The sequence below is a fragment of the Cloeon dipterum genome, chromosome 2 (genome assembly GCF_949628265.1).
Source record: "Cloeon dipterum chromosome 2, ieCloDipt1.1, whole genome shotgun sequence".
Classification (NCBI taxonomy): domain Eukaryota; kingdom Metazoa; phylum Arthropoda; class Insecta; order Ephemeroptera; family Baetidae; genus Cloeon; species Cloeon dipterum.
This window is the reverse complement of record NC_088787.1, coordinates 31,597,439-31,623,611: the sequence shown is the minus strand read 5'-3', so window position 1 is coordinate 31,623,611 and position 26,173 is coordinate 31,597,439. Positions and strand designations below refer to the sequence as shown.

General features: G+C 39.5%; 2 protein-coding genes across 6 annotated transcripts; one reads left to right on the top strand and one right to left on the bottom strand.

Annotated features, from left to right (window-relative positions):
- The first annotated feature begins 152 nt into the window (after positions 1-152).
- Positions 153-9,335, top strand: LOC135935583 (facilitated trehalose transporter Tret1-like). 3 transcript variants are annotated; one of them, XM_065478020.1, is made up of 6 exons: positions 153-266; positions 3,689-3,800; positions 6,018-6,153; positions 6,406-6,579; positions 6,629-6,825; positions 7,542-9,335. In XM_065478020.1, the coding sequence occupies exons 1-6, from the start codon at positions 226-228 to the stop codon at positions 8,376-8,378; spliced, it is 1,497 nt and encodes a 498-aa protein (XP_065334092.1). In that variant the 5' UTR covers positions 153-225; the 3' UTR covers positions 8,379-9,335. The 3 variants fall into 3 exon arrangements, with proteins under 3 accessions (XP_065334092.1, XP_065334090.1, XP_065334091.1); XM_065478018.1 differs by lacking the exon at positions 153-266 and adding an exon at positions 2,658-2,894; XM_065478019.1 differs by lacking the exon at positions 153-266 and adding an exon at positions 2,917-3,078.
- Positions 9,336-9,452: 117 nt separating this feature from the next.
- On the bottom strand, positions 9,453-25,948 carry sigmar (Tumor necrosis factor alpha-induced protein 8-like protein sigmar). Of its 3 annotated transcripts, none has more exons than XM_065478022.1 (5): positions 25,799-25,947; positions 14,596-14,732; positions 14,442-14,524; positions 11,857-12,014; positions 9,453-11,006 (listed from the first exon to the last, which is right to left on the bottom strand). In XM_065478022.1, the coding sequence occupies exons 3-5, from the start codon at positions 14,449-14,451 to the stop codon at positions 10,593-10,595; spliced, it is 582 nt and encodes a 193-aa protein (XP_065334094.1). In that variant the 5' UTR covers positions 14,452-14,524; positions 14,596-14,732; positions 25,799-25,947; the 3' UTR covers positions 9,453-10,592. The 3 variants fall into 3 exon arrangements, with proteins under 3 accessions (XP_065334094.1, XP_065334095.1, XP_065334096.1); XM_065478023.1 differs by lacking the exon at positions 25,799-25,947 and adding an exon at positions 21,243-21,312; XM_065478024.1 differs by lacking the exon at positions 14,442-14,524 and having other exon boundaries at positions 25,799-25,948.
- Between the last annotated feature and the right edge of the window lie 225 nt (positions 25,949-26,173).

Here is a 26,173-nt window from a genome sequence, read left to right as displayed (position 1 = left end):
TTAAATAATTAATTGATTTTCAATGCCTCATCCTCTCAGACGCACAGCAAACAATTATCATTCGCGTGTCTCGTTATCATCCAGCGAGACGCGAGCAGCTGCTGAAGTGCAAAATAAAGATCGTGGTCGTGTGTACTGTACAGTGTATCAAGAGTCAATGCCAGCCGCGCTCTTTGGCACAGTCGCTCATCACCAGCAGAGGCGAAAACAACAAGAAGTGCTGCGATGGACACGCAGCTTGAAATCGACGCCCTTTTGGGTCGGCGGTGAGTGATTTTCGATTAAATTGCGGTGACAGGCAGCGTGCACGATGCATTGTCGATTAAAATACTTATTGGCTGACCCGATTTCCCTACGCTGTAAAAATTTCGTGATTGCTTCACTTCACGCTATATGTTGTGTATTTACGACAATCCGGCCGTTTTCATGGGGTGCTGCACCCGACCCGGACGCCCTTGGTCGATCGCTAATAAAGTCGCTCCTTCTAACGACACAATCACGATCTGACTCGACAGATTTCGTAAATTGTGAAAAATTACGGCCCGTTTGTTATGATCTTTTGTAACTCACGCGGCTGTCGATATTATTGTGCCTTTCCTTTCTGCATATGTACTTCATAATTTATCTTCCTTCTCGGGCCGACTAACCTGTTCACTACTCTGCATGTGACCTTGACTCGGAAATTCCTACTTGCAAGCTCACACGCTATACTGTTATTTGTTTATTACATTAACGCCGCTCTCAACACTCGCCAATTTCTCCGCTTGCAGCACTTTTCATAAAGATGGGTCATAGCCGATATGTTTTATTAATTATTTCCTCTCAATACTCTTGACAAAGGGTAATTTCTAAAAGGAGCAGCAGTGAGATAAAATTAATTGTTTCGTTAACGCGAGGCGCGCTTGAATGTTAAAAGGTGAATTTCCCGATATGCATCTCGCGGGTCGCGCGTCAACTGAACAAACAAGGAAGCATAACCATAACAGCTCAAGGCGTATACATTCGATTTCAGAGTTCAATTTCTCCGGCGGCGTCGAGACAACTTTTCCTGTCAACGACCACACAACTTGCGAAAATAAGAGATAACGGATTGTTATCAAAACCTCACACTGCAGCAACTTGGATTTCAATAAATCAATACGAGCTTTAATAAATTTGTTCCATCGGCGTGTTAACAGATGCATATAAAAAGTTCGATTCGCATTTTACAAAATTATTTGAAAGCTATTAAGTAAAATAATTAATGTTAATAATAGGACTTAACTGAATAAAAGTAAATAATTAATAACAAATTGAACCGACCAATAAACAAGCATAAAATAATTAAAAAATTTGATTTTTGCCAAAATGTCATCGTTAAATCTTGGGTTTGAGCTACATCAGAATTACAAAAACTGCACACCATTCAAATCTTCTTGACCTCCCCTAGATGGCCAATAGATTTTGGGGGTGAATATGATCGCCAACCAACCCCAATATGCTTTTTTTTCTACCTCAGTGGTAAAAATTAATTTGGTAAAAATGCGATGAAATAGCTATTTCTGCTATTTTTAATATTTTCACCCTCTAAAAAGGGTGAAAGGGGTAGTTTGGGGTAGATTTTTTAGTAATTTAAGAGAGTAGCGATTAGTGAATAAGTTTAAAGTGCACGCGATTTTTATCGATACTCTAATGCACGGGGTGAAAGGGGGATGAGGGTTGATCAGCCTCAAAACCATTTGGCTATCTAGGGAAGGTTGAGATGAGTCAAACGGTGTGCAGATTTGGCAATTCTGGCTCTTAGAAGCTGAGATTAGGCTTTAACAATAATACCAAAAAATTAACTTTCATCGATTTTTGCAAACGTTGTCGTCGCCAAATCTCAGGTTTAAGTCATCGGAATTACAAAAACTGCACACCGTTCGACTCGACTTGACCTCCCCTAGATAGCTGAGGGGTTTTGGGATAGATAATTATTTATATAATGAAGTTTTGAGCATTGACTAATTTGCGGAAGTGCAAAGCGACATGATTGTTATCGTTTCTGCAATGCACGGGATGAAACGGGGGATGAGGATATATCAACCTCAAAACCCTTTCTCAATCTAGAAGAGGTTGAGACGAGTCGAATGGTGTGCAGATTTTGCAATTCTGACTTTTAGAACTCGAGATTTGGCATTGGAAACATTGCCAAAAAATAGAAAAAAAATAAAAAAATGTCGATTTTTGCCAACATTGTCGTCGCCACATCTCGGGTTTCAGTAATCAAATTTAAAAAAACTGCAGACCGTACGACTCTTCTTAACCTCCCCTAAATAGCTGTTGGGTTTTGAGGATGTTTGGTTATCGCCCACGAACCCCAATATGCCTATTTTTCTTCCTCCAGTACAAAATGCGATGAAATGTCTGGTTCTGCTATTAGATTTGTATTTATCCGATGATGTGCAATTTTGAGGAAAAATTCCCTAAACTGTGAAATAATTAATAGTGATCTTATTACAAGAAGACAGTGTTTTCAGTTAATTTCAAGGTATAGAGGTAAAAATTATAATTGAGAATTCACTTAAAAATTTGCTGTCAAAAAATCGATGCGAATTATGTGTGTCAGACGTGATCCACTCCATATGTATATTCCGATCGCGTCTTATCACCACACTGACACGCGTTAGGCCGCGAATAGCTAAGGCATTAGAGAGTGCACAGAGAGGCAATTTTATGAAACAAAATAAGGCCAGCGTGGTGGGATCGAGCCGCGGCGAATATTAAAAGAAGGTGCGCACTCGGTTATCAGGCGTGCATGTGCGTTCATTGAGTAAAGAGCCGAGCGTGACGAAGCGAGATCGCAAGATGCTGGTCCAGAGTAAGGGGCACCACCTGTCCTCCGCCGCCACTTTCGCTGCCGCTCAACACCCCGTGTGAGTCAAGCACAAATCTTTCTCATTCACTCGCCTCCGGCAGCTCGCGAGAAGAGAGTAGATCGAAGTGCAGCGTGCGGTTTCATTTTGCGTTTTGCATCGACTTTCTTTTCCGTTCTGCGAATATAATGGCTCAGGAAACGCAGTTAGTCACCGATTTGGAGACCGGCCCGTTCATCAACAGGTAGTGAAATTAAGAACAACAAAGATGTCACACTTTCTGACGATTTGTTTTTGTGACTTGCTGGATACAAATTAAATACAGGGTTTTACGTGTTTTTATTATTATTCACATCGATCAGGGAACGGTAAAAACCTCGCAAGGCTGGCCAAATGCAATTTTCTGATTTTTTTTCTTTTAAATTTGGATTTTTCTTAAATAGGGAATTACACTATATCATTGATTAATTAACTGAAGTAGAGTTTACTGGTGAAAAATCACAATTAATGGAATATATCTTATTTTTGCAAAAAAATATTTTACTTCCGTTAGCGAGCAATAATTTTCATATTTCTAAGAAAATAATCTATTCTCACAACTCTCGATGTAAAAGATTTCACTTTCGGCGGGAATTTTAAAAAATCATGTCAATTTTGTCCTTGCTTGGACTAAATTATTTTCTGTTTGGATGTAAGCTGTCTCGTCAGCTTTGTCGCAACGGCGTGTGTGTTCGTGTCGCACACAATGCGCCCCACGTAGTTTTCGTAGGTCGCCAATAATTTTCTCTCCGCTCACTCGTATTTGCTCTGTCAACTGTGTTTTTTTTATTCTAATTTCAATTTTTAATCGGCAGCAAGGACGGATCTCTGGGCCCTCAGGTGACCATCTCTGCAAGCAATCACAAAAGCAATGAACCTGCAAAGTCTGCTCCAGTCTGTGGATTATCCATTTATGCTTTAAGACAAGTAAGATTTTATTTTATTTCCAATATTTTTCATTCGAAAAAACTAAACCTGAGTTATCTAGAACTTGATTTTTGATAGAGCTAATCGATTACTGCGCGTTGATAATAATAATAATGATGGCATCCCTTATGGGGAACATAATATCATGATTAAGTGGGATGCCAGTACAGGGAAATAAATTCTTAAAGGGTGGCTCAAGTAATTTGGAACATTTCTTAAAGACCGTCCTTGACGAAATTTCTGAGCACACCAATCGATTCTTCAGGGTTGAATTAGGTTTAGTGGATATTTTTCCGACCAAAAAGTGCAGCGCGACGTGCGCGTAGCACAAGTAGGAACTTTTTTACCGCCAAAAATGTAAACCTATATTTGCGAAATGCGCATGCGTCAGAGCTGGTGTGGCCGAGGAGAGACGTCGCGCCAGCCGCTAGCAGTCGGCGGTTGGTGTGTGCCAGCTCTGACGCATGCGCATTTCTCAAATATGGGGTTCATATTTTTGGCGGTAAAAAAGTTTTACTTGTGCTACGCACGTCGCGCTGCACTTTTTGCTCGGAAAAATATCCATTTCACCTAATTCGACCCTCAAGAATCGAATGGTGTGCTCAGAAACTTCGTCAAAGACGGTCTTTAATCATATTCACTCACATTGAGGAGAAAATAATTAATCAAAACATCAGATTTTATAAAAGAATTCGATAAAAGACGTCTGTTTAATTATAAAAACACGTTTTAGCAAATCATAACTTTGGTTTTAGTTCATTGCAATCAACAATCATACTTCGTAATAGGGTTCGACATTTACGTTGATCTTCAAATTATGGGTATTGCACAAATACGCTTCAAATCCGTCAGTACAATTCACCATAATTTCCAATCTTCCGTCGTCATATTAAATCAGTTACGCGCAGTCGTCACATTGGCAGACTACAGCCAGTTGACCGCAGGTTCCAAAAATTTCAATGATTATTGACAATCAATTGCATGGTTTACACCCACAATTCAATGCGAAACCTTTTTCGGGGTCGTGGCCCATCGTGGCCTAAACATTTTCAAAAATGGAAAAAAGACGTGCTGCACACGACAAGCCATACCTTCTTCCTGGCTGAGCACAAGCTCCTACCGGCTTACACCAATTTCACGAATTCACACATTCAGACACACAAATATTTCTCAATCACTCTAATAGATTGCGAAAAGATCATATTTATCAAATCCAAATACTCGTTACACACACTCACTTGTGTATTTTTGAAAGGCTGGGAAAATCCTAGTTGGGTAATAGGAACAAGTGTTCTTCTTCACCTTTCAAACTACTCGTGTCGGATTGTTCTGGCGACATCTCTAATAATTGAGCCGCCTTGTCACAGCGTGTTTTTTTCCCCTTCATCCGAATCCCACGCAGCGCGCGCGAAATAAAGTGACAGGTGCGTGCAAATAGATCAAATTCTCGTCCGGTGTCTCTTCTTTGCGTTTAATTCTCGCTACTCGCCTGCTATTTCGGGCCTTCTTGCTCTCTTTTCTAAAAAAAGTTTCTTATTTCTTGACGGAAAGAGGCGCGCAGCTCGAAAGCTATTTGCTTTTAAAGCGAGACGCTGGAGAAGGTAATAGAGGAAATGATTTGGTCCAAAAAAAATGAATCACTCAAATGGAGCCCAAACTGAGAAAAAATTTTTAAATGGAAATTATAAGTTTGTTTTCACTTTTACTTTTATTTCGGATTTTTGCTGAATTTTACCATGGCTTTGTCTCTGGAAAGATTAATTTTAAAAAAAGTGATAATTACGCAGTCCATCTTTTTTTAAATTATCCCCGTTAATCAAGTTAAATTACAAGCAAGAACAGAAACAGCAAAATATTGCAAATTACAGAAGTATTTTTTTAATTCGTGCTCGATATAAGTTCTTTTTCAAATAAAATCAAAAAATATATCAATTAAATTTATAAAATCAGTTATTTGTAATAATCTGTAGAAAATAGTTTTATATAAATTTTCTAACCCTATTTTAGCCCCATAACTGGCTTGCTTTGACAAATTAGAGGAAGATTTACGAATTAGGCAGCGGCAAGGGACGTGTGCTCCTCAATTAATTTCATCCACGCGTGAAAACGAGAAACGAGCGTGCCGAGCGAATGCACGTTTCCTGGCACGGGCTGTTTAGTTCTGGCGTGTGATTGACACGAAAGAACGAATTAACTTTTCTACCCCCGCACGTGCAGGCACTGGCTGCCTCTGGACCCGTGGTGGCCACCATCAGCTCTGGCATGACCTCAGGCTTCTCCGCCGTCCTGCTGCCCCAACTAAAGGCTGCTGACTCTGAATTGCCCATCACAGAAGATGACATGTCCTGGATCGGTACTTGCCAAATTTAAATTAACGATTTTACAGCAATAAATGGTCCTATTTTTTACAACACTGGCAATTTTTTGGTTAACATTGTCGTTTTAAATGATTCAAAATTAATTTTAATCTATTAAATAGTTTATTCTAGCAAAAATTAGATTTCGGTTTTTATTGTAACCTTTTTTTTCTCTAAAGCAATTCTCAAGAGCATTTCATGCCCTCCGTCTAAATATACAAAAAATTTTTCATCATTTTAACTTTCAGCCAGCATGGCTGCCCTTCCGATGGCCTTGGGCTGTCTGGCCGGTGGCTTCGGGATGGAGCGGCTCGGCCGAAAGCGGACCAACCTTCTCCTCTGTATCCCATTCATCGCCGGCTGGCTGCTGCTCGCCACCGCTCAAAACGTCGCTCTTCTTCTGGTCGCCAGGTTTCTCACAGGTACAGTTCCCTTTTTTGTAATAGCTGATTTAACCTGTTTTTTTAATAGGTCTAGCTGTGGGTATTTTGGGCCCCGTGGGCCTCATCTACATCGGCGAGACGTCGGCGCCGCAGTACCGCGGCGTGCTGCTCGCGGCCGTGTCGCTGGCCGTGTCGACCGGCATTCTCTTGTCGCATCTGCTCGGCGCCCTGCTCCACTGGCGACTCGCCGCCGCCCTTTGCACCCTTGCCCCTCTCATCGCACTGGTAAGCAATACTCATTCAATTCAAATATATTAAAATTTCAACTTTTACAAACGTGTGATCGCTAAATCTCGGGTTTGAGCCGTCAGATTTACCAAAAATGCACGCCGTTCAACTCGTCTCAACCTCCCCTAGATAGCAGATGGATTTTTGGGGTGGAGTTGATTTACCACCAACCCTAATTTGCCTTTTTTCTTCTGTCATATAAAAAAATTAATGCTTTTTCGATTTTTAAACTTTTCCCTCTCTAAAAATGGAAAAAGGTGTAGTTTTGGGGTAGATTTGTATAAACTTTTAAGAGATTTATGTGATCGCAGTGAGTAATTTTGTTGAAAGTGCAAAGCGACACGTGATTTTTATCGTTTTTACAATAGGAATAGAGGAAGGGGGATGAGAGTGACCACCCTAAAAACCTTCTAATGTCTAGGGGAGGTTGGGACAATTTGAAAAGTGTGCAGTTTGTGCAAATCTGACTGTTAGAACCTGAGATTTGGTGCTCACAATAGTGGCATAAAATTCATGATTCATGCAATGATTGGAAGCTTAGAAAAATTTCGTACGTCACAGAGCGCTCTTAAAATGTTCCAAAAATGCCAGTTTTTCAGAGACTTATAGAAAAATATTTTCTCGCAAAATATAATCAAACTTATTTCATTTGTCGTACTTAAGAATGCGTGTTATTTAAAAATTTTTTAAGCTATATGTGTAATTTTCAACAGATTTTGGTTTTGGTGTGTCCGGAATCGCCGGCATGGCTGGCGTCGCACGGTCGGCCGACCGAGGCGCAGGATTCCTTCCGCTGGCTGCGGGGCGCGGACCCCGAGGCCGCCGCCGAGCTGCAGACCCTGATGCACAAGCAGCAGCAACGCCCTGGCGAAGACTGCGGGTCGAAGGGGCGGCTGACGCGCGCATCCTTCGTCAAACCGTTCATCCTGATGAACATATTCTTCGTGATCCAGCAGTTCAGCGGCGTGAACGCGGTCGCCTTCTACACGGTGGACATCTTCCAGCAGACCCTGGGCAGCGGCGGCGTGGACAAGTACGTGGCCATGGGCGTGCTGGACATTGCCCGGCTAGTCATGTCGCTGGTGACGTGCGTGCTGCTGCGGCGCCTCGGCCGGCGTCCGCTGGCGCTCGTGTCGGCGGCCGGCACCGGCGGCTGCCTCCTCATCCTGGCCAGCCTCCTCCGCTTCGGCTCCAGCGCCGATTTGCGCTGGACGCCGGTGGGCCTGCTCGTCGGCTACATGTGCTTCGTGTCCATCGGCCTGGTGCCCCTGCCCTGGGTCATGACCGGGGAGGTGTTCCCGGCGGCTGTCAGGGGCATCGGTAGTGGCGCCACCTCGTGTCTCGGCTTCCTCGTCTTCTTCGCCGTCGTCAAATCCGGTCCGGCCATGTTCGCCACCCTCGGCAGCGACGGCACCTTCGCCATTTACGGACTGGTCGCCGCCTTCGGTGGGGTGTACCTCTATTTCTTCTGTCCGGAGACCAAGAACAAGACTCTTCAGGAAATCGAGGATGCTTTCGAGAGGAAGCCGGCTGTCTCAACCAAAGTGTGAAAACTAAAAGCTCTCTGTGTTTTATTTAACTTATTTTGGGCTGTTAAATTCCGACGGATTTTTTAATTTTAGTATTTTTAAATATTTTTGAATGAAATTCCGTGCACATCAGGGTGGTCCCTGAGTGCCCTGATGGCTTCCAAAGACTCAAATTGCGAAATAATTTAAAAATATCGATCACTCAGGGGCTACCCGGACTCCAGGGTTCAATATCTCACCTGTTGGGATGATCTTTCCTGACCTCGGGATGCCCTCCAGCATGTTTTGATGTTGAAAATCAATTAATTGTGAAATTTTGATTTTCTCTAAATTCCCACAAACTCAGAAATACCTGTTTTCCAACCTTTTTGAGCCTCTATAATATGTATCTCGAAAACAGCACGTTTCACCACCCTGAAAATTTCTAGGCATGATACTTAGAGCAACATTTTTTCCGGAAGTAAAAAAATAATTAAATCGGCTGTTTTTGAGAAATTCAAAATTAATTATAAAATCGAAAAATTGTATTTTTAAAATTACAATATTGTTAAAATATAAAAGTTTTAGGCTGTTTAAATGTACATCTTTTGGCATGAAATTCAATGTTCTAGCTTCATTAGACCTCGAGATAATCTCAATTTTATGCTCCGATAGGCTGATTTTACTAGATTTTTCGGGAAAACAGCATCTCAATTTTCGGTCAGGGTTATTTCGACTCACCTATTGCACCTTAAAAATATACTAAAAATCAAAACGATGTTAAACAAAGATTTAATTTAAAAAGAATCAAAACCGTCTAAATTTCACAGCTGCATTAATTTATATACTTGTCATTTTTTAGCAATTAATACTCTTCGTTTAGTGCTAGTGATTTCATATGTACTCATTTCATATTACTATAACTCCATTTTACATAATTTCACCACAATTTCATTGTACTTAATTATTTTAAATATATAAAACGAGAAAATTCAACGAGTTCCTGCTTTTCATTTGCTTACTCAATAACCAGCTTTCTCTTTTAATTATATTCCTTCATGAACTGACGTTGTAATATGGGCATGCGTCCATTAGTGGAAATGAAAGGTGCGCACATAGCAATCATTGCAGTTTTTATTTAATTTAAACGTTTACAAAATCATATTAATTACTTGAATCCACGTTTGATTAAAATTTATTATTCACAAATAAACGCGGAAAATCACAGAGAGCACATTAACTTCATGCTTAACAGAAATGTTCTACAATTATTAATATTAAGTTCCACTGAATATGGTGGTAGTTGGAAAAGTGTGAAATTTTTAAATATCTTGCAGCATCGCGGTCATTAGTTAAGATTTACAAAATTGCTTTACAGAGCTGAATCGGTGAACTGCCTACAAAAGCCGTGTTGGAAAAGAAAATGCATATATATTTTTTTATACTATAAAATCTGCTTTCAAGCACATTGTCAAAAATTGGTCCTTAGGGTGATTATATTGGGAACAAGTGCGTGTTTATGCATTCAATTTGTAGGAAATTTACTTAAAATACTGACTTAAAACTCTGTTTGGTGCATTGAGATTTTTAGTTTTTATAAATAGTCGACAAAAGAAGCTTACAATTATTAAAACAAACGCATTTTGGGGGAAGAGTAAGTCTTAAAAGAAGATGGCGTAGCTTTTAAATAAGAATATACATCATTTTTGGTTCAAGCTCTTTCTTGGCAGATATGCTAAACTTTGATCTTTGTGCTCGAGGCGTTGCAGAGAGAAAACGTGCAGTGGTTTTGAGCTTATAATAATCCACTTCCGCTGATAATAATTATTGTTGTGTGTATTTGTGGGGGAAAGGGGTAACAAGGACACTCTAGAAAACACTAAACACCCTTAAAGGACGCATGCAAATCGAAATTAAAATAAGTTTTTATGTGAAGTTTTGGAATTTTTGGAATTGCTCATAAGGGTGACAAATTATTCAATAATTTTCTTTTTAAACAATCCTGGACACCAGCGGTCATGACACTGATGACGCCACAACATGGCCGCTCTCTGTCCCAAAAATTCCAAAGCCGCCACTCTGATTTTCAGAATTTGAGCCTTATTCACACAAATCAAAATTTGACTTTTCAACATTTACATACACGTCCTTTAAAACAGATCGAGCAACATGAGTTTTCCTTTTCGTGCGTGCCAAATTGTCCACGGCCAACGATATTAACACCTCACAAAAAACATTCAAGGGCGAGAGGATGATTTACATGCCGCCCTCTTCCAGGGCCTTATTGATGTCCCTGACGACCCTGCCGAGGGACTCCCTGTGCGGCGACTCCTTGCGGAAAACGGCGTCGAGAAAGGCGGGATCCTTGAAGAAGTTGAAAACTGAGTCGACGCGCGCGATGGACTTGGGCGTGAGGTGCGGCGCTACCATCGCCTTCAGACCCTGATGGCACGCATCGAACGAGTTGACCAGGAAGGGGCGGTCGTAGCTGAAGTCCACCTCGTAGAAGCTGACAATGGCCATCGCCGTCGAGTGGAACTTTTGCTTGAACTTCTCGGCCCGACACAATTCTTCCTTCGAGAACTGGTCGTTGCGGTACAGCACCCCAAGCTTTATCACGATCTTGATGATGTTCTTCACTAGTTTTTCAGACTCTTTCTTGTCGTTCGACTGAAATATTAAAATAAGAATTAGCAATTTGTTGCATTTTGAACCATTTTGGAACAGCGTTGTGAAGAAATTTTGTGAAATATATACTTTTTAAGCATTATTATCTATCTACTGTGAAACTATGATTTATTTCACAATTGAGGGAAGTTTTCCCTCAAAACTCGCGTACCAATGGAGAGATCGCGATGGGAGGGATGGAAATCAAGTGAATAATCATTCAATTTTTCAAAGAATTTGGTAAAATCTGAAATTTATCTGTTTCTTGGCTCTGATTTCATTACTGCATTTCGTCATAGAGAAAACTGTTAACTAAAAATTACAAAAATCAACTTAACTAATTCCTATAGTGATAAAAGCAAAATGTGGTTAATCGTTGGCCTATTAAGCTTTACTTTATTTGTGGGATTTCGTAATATTTTAATCAGGGGACTGATTAACTAAATTTCAGTTTTTACCGAAATATTCTCGAAGAAGTTTTTCTCGCGATTTCGACCCCTCTATTAGCAATATACCCAACGGTATCTGAATTTTAAGGAAAAAATTACCTACATTGTGAAATAAATCGTGATTTTACAGTAAGGAGACAATACTTGATTAACATGCAAACTTCTCGCAACCGTTTTTCTCACATTTTTAAATTACATTTTAATACAATCTTTCTTTCTAATTTAAATAGAATAATAATATTTCAAGAAATGGTAAAAAGGACTGTTCACAACTTTTCTGTACTCTAACAATTTTATAAAATTAATTTCAAAACAAAAACCAACACAAATGGAGTTGGTTTTATACCTAAACTCTTACATAAAATATATAGTGAGCTATTTCGAAACGCTGTCTCGTAACTCACATATGACTTTGCCAGCTTGTAAACGTTGTCGAGCAGGCTGCCAGTAGTGTCGTCGATGAAAACTTTGGCCACATTCTTGTTGGCCATGCGACTTAGGATCTTCTTCTGCGCTCGCAGTCCGATGTCGCGCGCTTTGAAGCCTCCTTCCCCGGCCATAACTGCTCAAAAGAGAAGAAAAATACGTTAATCACGAGAAAGAAATGTTGGTAAAGTAAAAAATGGGTGTCATATCAGTTCTCTCGGCTGCCCGGGAATGACGAAGCCGGTCGAGCATGTATAAGGCAATGAAAACCACACACGCACGATTAAGGCGCCACTCTTCCTGTTGACGGTCATACTTCCTCATACTTTTTTATTTTTTTTCGATTTTCTGATACTCGCCTATATGAAAAAGGATCTGCATGAAATATTTTTAGGGTGTTCATGAAATAAAATATGGACAAAGTATATTTCCTCGTTGCCAAGAACCTCAGTTTATTTCCTTGATTTTCAGCTTAATCTGTTAAAACAGTAAAATTTTTAAAATTTACACTCAGGGAGATATCGATTTTGAGGAGAAGACCAACTGCTTTCAAACATTTTATCTATTTCGGCCAGCGAAAATTAAATTTCGCTAAAATTGACAATTATTAAATTAAAAATTGACTTATTCAAATAAAAAGGTAATTTTCCGAATTTTCTGTGAAAAGCACCTTCTGGAAGAGGGCGTAACCCCCCCCCCCCCGGAATTTTGAAATGGGGGCGTGGTGCCCCAGAAATTAATAAAGGAGGATTGGCACGTGTCGAAATGCGCGAGAAAATCGTAAAATTGATATATTATTATACTGATAATTCGCCGGAATTTTGAAATCGGGGCGTGCTTCCGCAGAAAATATATAAGAGTGTCGCAAAGCACGGGAAAATTGTACTGAGATTTTTCATTAAAAATTCTCCGCATCGATTTTCACTTTGCGTAAAAGTAATTAAAAAATCATTGGTCCGCTAAATTCCACAGAAAAAACAACCGCCCACTCTAACCCTTTAGTTATTTGCTTTTTCCGCGATTTTCCGAGTGCGTGATCAGGATGAGCTAGCACGAATTGGTGCGTACCATAAACGTTTCCAGTGAATTGGGCTCCTTTATTGCTTTTTTGATGCGCTGGCTGAGCCGAAACAGACCCCAAAGCTGGCAAATCCGAAGCTATATCTTGGGATTCAATTAATCTCTTTTGCCATCCTAATCTCTCACATTTGTTTGAAATTATCCTGGACAATCAATAAACGGCACTCTTAGCCTGTGAGAAGAGTGCTCTTTCATTGTGTTTAAAAAGCCCGGCGCAGTTAGTGTGAGAAAGAATTCGAGCCCGGCGGGAGCTGGCCGACTGATGTGTACAGTACACGCTCACATGTATCGCGTCTTCACACCAAACAAAACAGAAAAAGATACGTGTGCCTGTTTTAGCTCTCAACTAGTGGATCTTCTACTCTGCACACAAAAAGCCTTTGTTCCCAAAAGAGATTGCTTTTTTCTTACACCGCCAAACTTCAAAGAAAAATATTAATATATATTTCTTTTGTGTGAATATTTTAATTAATTTTAAACTCTTTGATTTAATCGCGGCGTTATTGAGCTTGAATTTATTTGTACTAAAACGCAAAAAATGATTGAACTTCAATCGATAGCAGTGATTATGTAGCCGCGGGTTGGCATGGTGATCATAGTCGCAAGGCTGTTTTACGAAACACGACATCGTCACGGTCATGCCTACGAAACTAAAAGCTTTTCAGTATAATATGATCTAGATGATAAGAGAAATGCTTGTTTAATAAAGCTACTAAATAATTTGGGCTTTTCTGTGATGATTTGTCGCGTAAAATCTGTTGGATATATTTTTCCACTCAATTTTTCACTCTAAGAAGGCGCCAAAAATAATATATATAAAATTATAAAGGAGGTCAGTTATTTGTCTCGGAGAAGTAGGGAGTTTCGCAACCATCGTAGCGAAGCGGGCAGTGGATGGGGAGGCGAAAGAACATGCTTTGATCGTCTCGTCCCCCTCCACTCCCAGCTACAGTGGCAAACAGCGAACTTTCTCCACTTTTCTCCAGCTGGAGGGACAAGTTGGTGGATGTCTTTGATTGGCTGACCCCCCCCCCCCCTCCAGAGCCACCTAAACCAAGGGAATCAACCTGGTATGCTCATGCGCAGACGGAAACAAATCTTAATGCTTGGGAAAAATTAATTCATCAGAACATGCAAAATTTAAAAGCTCCATGAATGTGCTGAGTGCTTTTTTGCATAATTTTGATACCTGGCATTTTTTTTTTTAATAAAAATCAATTTTTAAATTGGCAAAAACCTAAGGCAGAAGCGGGAAACTTAGAGCTTTTACTTGTATGACACTTAAAATTAAAAGGACTTTGAATTTTGAACGATTATTATGCATATTTTTCTAAAATTGCAATTATAATAAAATGACATGGTGCAATTTTTTCCTTGCAATGTTTCTGGTTTTATCAGTTTAAATAAAATTATAAAAACCATCCAAAATTCACAGCCCTATAATTAAGGATAAAATAAAGAAAGAGTGCAAGAGGGAACTCACCAGTTGCCATTTGTGACGCCACAAGGAATAAAAACCAAAAAGCACGGAACGTCCACAATTTTCAAAACTGGGTCAACTATTATCTAAAAAGGAGTGGGAACAAAACAAAAAGGTTAACATAAAGACTGCAGATTAAAAATGCAAATACGCTTACTGGCCGGGGATTCGAACGAGTGTTTGCTGTTGATCCATCCGAAGACGAGCCAGCCTCCCAGGTCCTCGAGCAGGGGGCTGCAAGCCTGAATTATTGTCGACGCCGCCACGCTGCCTGCCTTCCGCTCTCAGGACGATCTGCCGACACACACAAATCGAGAAAGTCAAGCACGGATTGCGATATGAAAATCAATAAACACCCTGGTGTGCACGCAAATTGAAAACCGGTTCTGCATGCCGAGTGGGTTATTTTTTTCTCTTTCTTGCCAGCAGCGCGTCACACGCATTTAAATATAAATGCCGACAATGACATGAATAATGCAGTGAGTGTGAAAACAAAGATTGCTGCCGTGTGTGTGTGTGCGCATCGACCGAATCTCATAATATTCTCTCGGGAAATAAAATTTGATATTCAGTCTTGACTCTCGTCGATTATTTCACTTATGCCGCGCTTTTGTTGTGGGATTTTTCTCCAATCCTTTCACAACGGTTACGACGCGGAAATGGGAGAGTGCGACCGCAAGGCAAGGACCGAATACCAGTGAAAATAGAGGTTTTTGCATTACGCCAAAAATTATTTATGCTTGCAGTTTTAATAAAGACACACATCCGTCTCAAAGGCTCGAAATTTAATTCAAGATTGAGCTACGAGGAAATTATTTAAATCATTTTTTCCATGTGAATGTAAAAACTCGCTTTCAAGATTTTACCCTTGTGAAACTGTATTTAATGAATTCTTTTGGTAAACAGAGGCTCTTAAATTGATCTAATAATTCAGCGCCCCTTTTCGTGATCAACCAAAATCGGAAGAGTGCCTTTGATTCCAACTGACAATTCACGAGACACGCGTTTTATTTAGTCACTATTTTGTAAAAAAAATCATCAGTCCATAGTGCTAAAAATAGGTTAGAATCGTTGAAATCTTGAATAGCGTTTTACCTATATTTTTTAATAAATCCAGGTTGAGGAGTAATAACAAAATACAAAATCTGTACTTTTTCAGGTTTCAAAAAATTTACTCGCCCGGTTAAAAAACCAAACACCACTAGACTACTCTCAACATACCCTAGATATCCGAAGTATTCTGAGTGTGTCAACCCTGTAATCAATTTTTACACCTCCAAAAACACGTAATATTTTGTAAATTTTTGTTGTTGCACCTCACTGTGCAACGGAATTCAGTTTTTATCACCCTGAAATCACTTCAGTTGATCACGGGACGTGAATACGAAGTGGACAATATGCAGTTTTCGTAAATTTGACTCTTGGAATTCGAGATTTAGCTTTCACACTGATTTTAATTATGCTGTATGGTCTCCGAAAAAACAACCGTTTATCAGCAGATCTGGGTTTATAATTATCAGATTCACAAAAGCTGCACACCACTCGAATCGTCATGACCCTCCCTAGATAGCTGAAGTGTGCCAACCCCATTTCAACTCCACGTAGAATGGAAAAATATCGCACTGAGTAAATTCATGCTGAAAAAGGTATTGTTCATTTTATTGGGTTGAATAGGAGCTGAAGGGGTTGATACTCCTGGTACTCCAACTATCTAGAGGAGGTCACGACGAGTCGAACGGCGTGCAAATTTTGCAAATCTGACGCTTAAGAAGCCGAGTTTTGGTGAATAATTTATTTTTCTTTCGTCCATCATAGAACAGTGTGTCAACTAAATCTCAGGTTCTAAGAGTCAAACTTACAAAAACTGCATATCATTTTACTCGTCTTCAAGTCTTACGATGTACCGAAGTAATTTTAGGGCGATAAATAATAAAATTCGTCAAACGACTAGAAATTTAAAAATGGAGAGTTGAAGAGTTAGCACTCTTTCTTAGACGGGTTTGGCTGTCTGGGGGTGGTTGAGACTTGTCTAGTGGTGTGCGGTTTTTAAAAATCCGATAATTAGGAGCTGAGATTTTGGCGCGCAAACCCGTTTTGAATACACGTAAAAGCACCAATTTTTTATTTTTTAATTAAAGTAAAACAGGTAAAACACATTGAACTGTTCAAGACTTTGATTCATCTAACATAATTTTCTACGCCATACAAAATGGAAATATCAAAATTAATCAATTTCAACACATTCATTTTCAAATTTGAGTTCCATTTCGGAAATTTAGTTTTATTAACCTTGACCTTTGATCTACCACTTTAAGGTTTACTGGAGAATGGTTCTTTTAGATAAGACGAGATCAACGGTATCCAAATTTTTGTGCTACGTCAGTTTAAACCGATTTGTAGAAAATTAAAAAATTCCAAAACTCGAAATTCAATTGTAAAACCCGCAAATATTGGAATGTCGGTTTTTTTTTTTTTTTGTTCAAATGGTGTCTAGTTTCATTAAAAATATTTCCAACATGATCCTTTTGCGCTCAATCCAGAACTATGTATCTCTCCTGGCATAATCAGTCATAAATTAAATTTCCCCGTTGCTATTGTGGCGCAGCCTACATGCTCGCGCGAGTGCGAAATATCATGTCAAGTATAGAGTGGGCACTTGCCGGGTGGGCACGTGCGAGAGTTAATTGCCTCGATGCGACGATGCATATATTCACATTACCCCCTGTTCGCGCGCTTTCTTCGCACGGGACTGTTGCGTAATCCGCGGCAGATCAAAGGGTTCTTGCGGCCTGGCAGCCAGCGGCGATGTGGGTCAAGTCGCGGGCAGACGGGCAACAAAAGGGTTGTGCGCACCACCTGTTTCACCCCCGGCTCTCCCGCTCGTTCGCTGGCGCCGTTGACCTCGACAACAAACAACTAACTTTGTGCAGCTAACCGGATTCGGAAATCGCAGCGCCGCAGGAACGTGACACGAGACCCACCCGCGCCGCCAAGTTGGGGTGAAAAGGGGTTATCGGTATAATTCAGGCAAAATCAATTCGTGTGTAAGCTGGCTGCATCGCAACATGAAAGGCGATGCTTCGACAGATGCGAATTAGTTTTCAATCAATAATAGCCAGGAAATTGAATATCTAGGATTGGAATGACTAAAAATATGTATTTAAAGAGGATAAGACACTGCTAGAAATCCTGGAAAATGAATAAACTCGTCCCATAGGATTCAGTTTAAACCAAAATTGACTTGAGTAGCATTCTAAATTTATGAGAAATGTGGCTACAAAGTTATAATGCTTTTCAAACGGCGAGGACTGTCTCCTTTCTTGAAATAAATCCTATATTTTATTCCACGCAACTACGATTTTCCCTAAACGCTGTTGGACAGATCTTGACAAGAGGAATATAAATCTATCTGCCAAGAAAATGTGGTCGAGCGCTGAAAATTTTGGAGAAAATCTGAAATTTTTTAATTTTAACTGTAGCAAGGTCATATCTGATTATTGCAAAATTTTGAATCAAAATTGTTTATCGATCAACTGCCTATTAAATCCAACAATTCAAATAATTAGTAGCTAAATTTTCCTCCTGATGGAAATAAATCGTGATTTTCAATAGATATGTTTTATTGTTATACCTCGTCTGCATGAACTCAATTCCAATAATTTTTCTGGGGCAGCAAAGTGTGTATTACCGTATTGAATGACCAATTGCAGTGTGAAATTCAATTGCTCTCTCATACTATGAGCATAAATTAATTATGAATGCGCGCAATCGAGAACGCAGGCTGCACCTTGGATCAAAGCAAAGTCTCAGATTCAATGCCGGCCAATTACACTCGTATGATATTTCCAGTCGCGCGACCGCAACCGCACGTAGAACAAAAAGGAAAATGGTCTTTCTGATTATTAGTCTCAAGATACGACGAAAGTCTCTTCGGTCGAATTTAACCTAAATATAAAACGCTCTATTAAAATTAAGATTCTCTTTTGAAACATAAAAAGTATGGAAGGAAAATTAGTTTAAGTTATTTTGTATATTAGTAATTTTAAAAACCAAATCTCTCTGAGATTGCATCTTTCAGCAGGATTTTTCAACACAATTGAGCTACAAAATGAGACGGTTTTATTGTTTAAATTATCATTCTGCTTCCCTCTTCCTGTTTTCAATACAGGAGTTTCAAATTTCCAAATTCCAGTTATAAAACAAAAATTCGACACGGGATGAAATTATGGCTAATTAGGGTTCAGGGGTGACCCCCAAAAATCATTCAGATCTCCAGGGGAAGTCGCAAAAGCCAAGTCAAATGGCGTGCAGTTTGTGCATTTCTGACCATTAAAACACGAGATTTGGCGCTCACAAACATTATCAAAAATTGAAAATTTTGCGTTTTTCGATATTCAAAATTGAATTTCTCAAAAAGGAAGCTGAAAACCAACTTGAAATTTTCATAGGTGCGTTTCTGATTTTTAAAGTGTGGAGCTGGTTTTCAAAATCTCAAAAAAACACCCGGAAATGATCGAAAATGACCATTAGTGACCTTAGATTTGGTTTGCATTCAACGCAGCAGTAGCCATACAAGGCTGGCTAAATTTGCCTTCTTGTTGCTTGCGGTAGCTGTCGCTGTGGCGCTGCTGTCTCGATCTGGCCAAAAATAGAGAACCACTCGCTTCTCTGATTGGTCGCCGGGGTCCTTTAATTTGGCATTTTTCGCTAGATTTTTGGCACGTCGTGTCGAGTTTTCGATAGAGTGATTCGGATTCGGCTGCTCATCCTGATTTAAACCTCGCACAAATTGATAAAACTCAAATTCCAGTGCTTTGGCTCGTTGAATCGGGCAAGTGCGTCTCAAACGCTGAAATAGAGGCGACAACAGGGCGTGGAATTCGCATGAAGAGCCGAATGAACATAATTTCCGCTCCGTCGTGCTCACGCAATAAAATTAATTTCCATGAGCAGTTTCGCGTACACCATTGCCGCATTGAAAAAGGTAATTTGCGCTACGAGTTTGTCCTGCTGCTCTGACTCACCGTCCGTAACTCGTTTTCGCGAACCATATTCAGCAGGGGAAAAAATACAACAACCGCCGCAATTCCTGGAGGGCTGGCCGCTCGCCGTAAATTCGTATTTATTTCGCACTGGCACGCGGGTCAAAATTTTTTAAGAACTGCGCCACTCTCGTGTGTGTGTATGTGGAAAGAAACGGCCGGCGCGCCGCACACGAGAGGCAAAAATCAATTTCGGCCGTCTGCACACGCAACGCAACGCGCGCTTTCTGCTTGTTTACTCAGCAGCCGCTCGCGCTCAAAGAGCCTTTCCAAAAACCACTAGACTGAATTTCCCTGAAAAGCAGAACGGCTGTCACGGGGTGTCGATATAATTGCAAAACTTTTTAACTTTGTTTGCGCGTACGAATAGAGCGGTCGTTGACTCGACGCGCAGCCGACACGCCCGTATTTTGGACAGCCCCAAGTCGGCATAATTGTGTACGCGGAGAGAAACTATATTGCATTCATTTGCAATCAATTACACACGGGTGACATCGAGATCCAATGCAAATGCAGGTCAATTGGCTGAAGAGAAAATGCAGTCGTGAATGTCGTTATAGGCTAGAAATGCAATCAGAGACTCATCCTTCTGTCTATGAGGTCTAATTCCTTTCTATTGGCAATGAATTTCATCCCGAAGTAGATCAATTATTCGAATTGTTGGATGCAATAAGCAGCTGATCTATATAAACAATTTGTTTTACAATTTTCAATAATCGAAAAGGACATTGCTATATTCAGAAAAAAAAGTCAAAATTTTCTCTAAATTTTACATCGCTTGACCACTTTTTCTTGTTAGATTTCGATTCCCCTCGTCGAGATCTGTTCAACAGCGTATATGAATCCTTCTTTGAAACTCTTTGTTGTAAAAAAAATAAGATTTCAAGTAAGGAGACAGTCTTTAACCATTTGAAAAGCACGCTTACTTTCATTTCCACAAAGTTTCTACTAATTTTTATCTTTTTTAAATTTTTAAGTTTTATGCAAAACAAAGACAAATCATTATTAACTATGGGGAAATGAAAGTTAACGTGCTTTTCAAATTGACTGCTTCCTTGCTTGAAATCCTATTTTATTTCAAAACAAAGAGTTTCAAAATGGTTTCATACGATGTTAAACAGCTCTTGATTATAAATTAATTAAATTATTTATTTAATTAAAATTAAATTAAATAATTTAAAAAATGAGATGTAGACACACACACATATATATTATACAAAATATCTCAAATCAGGACCGAGGAACAGTTAAATTTCTGATTTTTCCAAATTGCTCGTGTTGCAAATGATTTTTTTGCTTGATTTCGATCCCTCTCATCGCGATCTATCCCATGGGTGTGCGATTTTTTTTTAGTAAAAATGCCTCAAATAATGAAATAAATCGTAATTATTTTGCAGTAGAGATATTAACATGCAAACTTTTAAGCCGATTATATCTCAAATTAAAAAAAAAAATGTATTCCCCTGATTTCACAAATGTCTGCAAAGGTTATAATATCTGAAGCGGCTAAGAAGCCAAGAATAGATACAGATTAATCATGCAGCCGCGGCTTTGATCTAAAATAGAGTCGTGTGGTTTGTGTGGTGAAGAGGCAGTCAGTGTCTCGAATGCATATAGCAGCCCTGGCATATTGATTGTTGCCTGCTATACGCGGAAGGCTATGATGTCTATGTAAGTGCAGTGCAGGCAGCAGGCACACCTCTCAGCACGCCATTTCTGCATGTTTGCAAATCCAAGGGCGAAAAAATGTGTCGATATTTGCCTGCGTCCGGTCGGGGCTCGCCGCCGGGAAACCCAAATCAATGAACTCGATTGAGCGCTGCGTTACGAAGTTTTGTAAGCGGCTGAGAAAATTCACAATCAGGTGTGTGTCACTTCAGTGGAGACGAAACAGCCGGAGGCTTGAAATAATAAGAGCCCGCGGTGGCGAATTCTTTCTCTTTCTCAGCCATGAATATTTCAACACACAACCACTTGGCAGCCACAATTTCTTCGCATTCTTCGAGTCGCACAAAGAAAATTTCGTCTGCCCTTTCGTTTGAGTTTCAACTTCATTGTTAATTTATATAGCCTCGGCTGTAGGGCTGATAATCTTATGAAAAATATTTTTTTAAACTTCATATTCTCTGACAGAATTTCTTTTCACCAATATTGAAGTCCAAAAAATGCTTAGGGGTTGATGCGTTCAATAAAATCAGTCCAGGCTCTACCAATGCATTTTTTTGGTTGAAAAGTGGTTAAAAATCATGATGAAAATAAATAAAAATAAAAAATTCTTTCAATGTATAGGTTTTGAGGGAATGAATTAGGGTTGAAATTGCTATTGGTTAGCATGAAATTTATTTTGGGCGTTGAAATGGGACAAATTATGAAAAAAAAACAAGAGAAAAGGCACCAAAAATGTTTCAGGGGTGGGCATCGAATGGCTGAACAAAATCAGTCCAAAGGTTGATTTATTTGTTTGAAGAAAATATCCGTAAACAAAGAGGTGGTTTTTGAAGGGGTGAAATCGAAAGGGGTCGGAATATACATAAAATTCATCCCTTTGATTTAACTAAAATGTCATGCACCGACGATGAATTTCTGATTAAAATGGGGTGGCAATAGAAGAAAATTTATTTAAGATTTTTAGCAAAATATTGGGCCCTTCCGCCGTTGCAAATCAAATGAAAAGGCTCTATTTTCGGGACGAGACGCAAATTGCCCTTTCCGTTCGGTTCTAATTCAATTGGCGGCTCTCCGAATATATTTCCAGTCCGCCGCGCCGCCGTGTTTTTGTCGCGGGGCGCGAACCAATTTTTAAAAATGACTGAACCGCACGAGTGCAAAAACCGAGATTAATCATGGGAGAAGGACAGTGGCGCATTGTGCTCGGGCCTAATTGAATTTCGGTGCTGTCGCGGAATGAAGAAGCGCGCAGCCTCTCTGTTATCAAAACATAAAAGAGATCGTTTGGCTGCTCGTAAAAAGCAGCAGACGCCTGGCCTCTCTCGTCTAATGGGCTGTTCGCGGAAAATCCGGAGACGGGCAAAAAATACCGCGGCGTGCCTGCCTGCGTCAGATGAGGAAAAGCGCAAGTAGTGCGAGAAAAATATCATTATACAAATTGACGTTTTTTGCTTCAGAATTATTTTAATTCTTCATCAACCTGGTAAAGGCCTCGATTTGATTGATAAATGAGCACCGTTAAGCATTATTTCTGTGTTGTTTTTTCTTAAATAAATGAATGCGTGTGTTTGAAAGTGGAATGGTGCCGCAAGGTCACAGAAATAATCCATTTTTAACATTTCTCTTTAATTGTATGTTTAATTTTCCAAGAAAATCAGCCTCGCAGTTTATTTCCTTACCTTCATCTGCCAACTGAAATGTAAGGTTTTATTTTACCACGAAGAATTTCTCCCATAGAACCAATTTTTTATATTAAAAAAATGTTTGTTTTTTTAATTCTATATATAGGCGTGAAAATGACTCGATTTTAGGCTATTGAAATATGAGCGATGATCTATATTTAGCTAATTAATATGTGCACCGAGACGTAAATTTAAAATAGAAAATAGGTCCAGAGAACGTCATTTCTCATCTTAAATTTATTCCAAATTGGGACCTTGTGTATAGCAAAACATCACAAAGGATTGTTTGTCCATTTTGCTGTTTATTCCAATTTGCAGGATACAAAAAGTTTAAATTAGAAAGTTTTCATCTTTCTGGTATTTTACTTGAATAATCTAAATTTCAAGTCACGTAAAGCAATAATTCTTTATTTAAAGTAGCACTGCTGAAGTATAAATTTCCTATCGACTTTCGAGAGTCAAATTTGGTTGAGCAGTCAATCTCACGGTTCTCGGTTCAAAATTCAAAACGATCGATCTGCCAAAATATAAAAACCGTTATGCTTGAGCATTTTTTCGCTTGAAACCTAGCCAGAAAAACGCTGCCAGCCAGTAGAAATCAGTGCTGCTTGCTGTCCTACCCTGTCGCTTGCTTGCTCTGGCTGTCGCTGTGGCGCTGCTGTCTCGATCTAATCGCCAAATCAGAGACAACCGCTCTTATCTCTGATATTGGTCGCCAAACACCGTTCTACAAACCAAACACCGCCAAAGTTTGAACTAATTTTCGACAGAGTGATTCGGCTTACGAGGCTAATTCTCTAATTCAAACCCCTAGGAAACGACTGACTTTTTTAAAAATGAAATTCCAGGTATCCTTTGATAAAACATCTTTCCGTTTAGTTATTGACAATTCTCAGCAGAAAAAAATGATTTAGAGACCTTGAAAACTTGAGATGAAATAAACATCAAAAGAAAAGAATGCGCCATGGGCAATTTTATATAATTACGTATCAGAAGAATAAAAAAAACTACCGTTTTCTCCCATCAACAGTCAGATATGTAAAGTCTTTGGAGGCTTGGCCAGATGAGGCTTGGCGCAAACAGTGAGCACGATTGATAAAAATTAAATACACAACGTGCGCGTATCGAGTTTCATCACACGAGAGTCACATTGCACCGCTCTCTCGTGTCATGCGTCTCATCAAACTGTTTCCCCGCGGGACTAGATCCAATGCGCTACGCGAATTATATGATTGTGATAATTCACTATACGCAACGTGAAATTGATGAAACAATAGCAGATTACGTCGTGCTCTTTTTTCCATTTCCTTCATCCGAACAAAATTTTCACCCAATGCACGTGTTCCTGCTAATATGGATCGTTGTTGTGCAGAGACGCAATTTGAATTGCAAATCAACGTGGATTGTGCCCGCCTGCCAAAGTTTCCGAATTGAAATGCCGCGAGCGTCAAACGAGAGCCTTATTTTTTCTGTGTGCGTTGCGGCGGGGAGAGGAATGAATAAATATATATTTATTGAATTGCGACGTCTGCATGACTGTCACTGATATCGTAGGCCAAACGGTGCAATGGTCTTTGGAATTGAGCGCACTTTTATACTTTTGAGCCTTCCATTCAATTCAATTCGTTTTTATTTCTCCAAACAGGTCATATTATTTTACAAACATTTAAAGTCAAGAAAATCACATTAGGAGAAATAAGACATTGGTAGTGTTAGCGAACAACCCGCTGAAACTCGTAAAATAGTAGCAAAATTACGATTGATTGAAAAGTTTCTCAAGGGGGGGGGGGGGGGGGAAACTAAAATATTTGTAACTGGGAAAATGTTTAAAATTTAATTGTTGAACAGTGTCTAGAACTTGTGAGCAAAATAGCTGTAATTTAATTTTGGAATTTCAGGCCACATTCTGAGAATATCCGAAAATCGGATCGGAAATTTCCACCAACTGCATACCGTTATTTTTGTTTTATTTGATGAATCTCCCTTAATTTTCTAAAATTTCGTTGGTTTTTATATAGCCTTTGATAAAATTAATCGATTTATTTCAATTTCTGAGAAAATTTATAATTGGGCTTTAAAATATCACTAACAATTAATTTTAAAGATAATTATGGTTTGCATTGATCTTAAATTTATTCTGGTTCCTGTTCGGGTCTTTTTTTAAACGTAAAAAAGGTGCATTTTACGAATTTATTTTGGTTGAAATAAATTAATGATTTATTCGATTTTTACTATTTTCCCCTGCCAATTGCGTTGGTATTACTAGGGAATAAATCACTAGTTTAGTACTCAGGCTATTCTGGAAATTTCCCACAGCAATATATTCCATCCTACGCTCTAGTAATGCAAAAAGTTTCGAACGAGGATGAAGCAGCGGGAAAATTGCAAACTCAACTCGCTTCTCGATAATTGCGTCTGCCTGCATGTGATCATTTGAGCGAGATGCGTGGATATATACACAGAGAGGGTCGATTGAATGAAAGAGCTCTCATCGGAAGAAGGGGGTAGCGCTCCAACATTTACCAAGAAGACGAAGGCAGGTGTGCGCTTGAGGGATCGAAAGCACAATAACGAGCCTTCCTTTTCAAGCAACAAGCAGACCAGGTGTTGACGACGAAACGTAAACTATATTCATTTAATAATGCGCATACGAAAATTCGACAAACCGTTGTCTTTTTAGCATAAAATTGAAGAAAATAAGATCAGGGATTGCTAAAATTGCTTTTTAGGTAAATTTTTGTTTTTATTTCTTTCTGGCCATACAATTTAGGAAATATTTTAAATTATAAGTTCCATTTAAAAAAATCAAAATATTTTAAACAAAATCAACTGATGTATCAAATTTTAATAAAATCTGTTCGTTAATCACAAAAATTGAAACCATTAATTCCATTAATTAGAGACTGTGTTATTGATTTTCCTCTCCGGAAAATAATGCACGGATAAAAATCAAAAGGAAGAAGCTTACCTGAAAAATTGGCAAAGACAGCTGCCTGCCAGGGAGGAGAAATTTGCTTTCGGCGTGTGCTTCAGCTGGCAGCCGGCTCGCAACTGAACCGCTGAACCGGCGGGCGCTCTTATTCTCCGTGCTCATGTCAAGGCTGACCGGCAGCGAGCACTGCGCCTCCTCTCGGCGCTCGTTCCGGGTGTGAATTATAAAAGGACTGGAGCGAAAAGCGAAATTGTAGAATGATGTCACCACTTGAGGGGTGATTGAGATTTATGTCCACACTATTTTTACTGATGGTTGAATTGAAAATTACAATCTGGTTGGCTACTTGAGATGGCTATTCCAAAAATAAAAAAAAGATGGACATCGAATTAATGACTGTAAATAAACCAT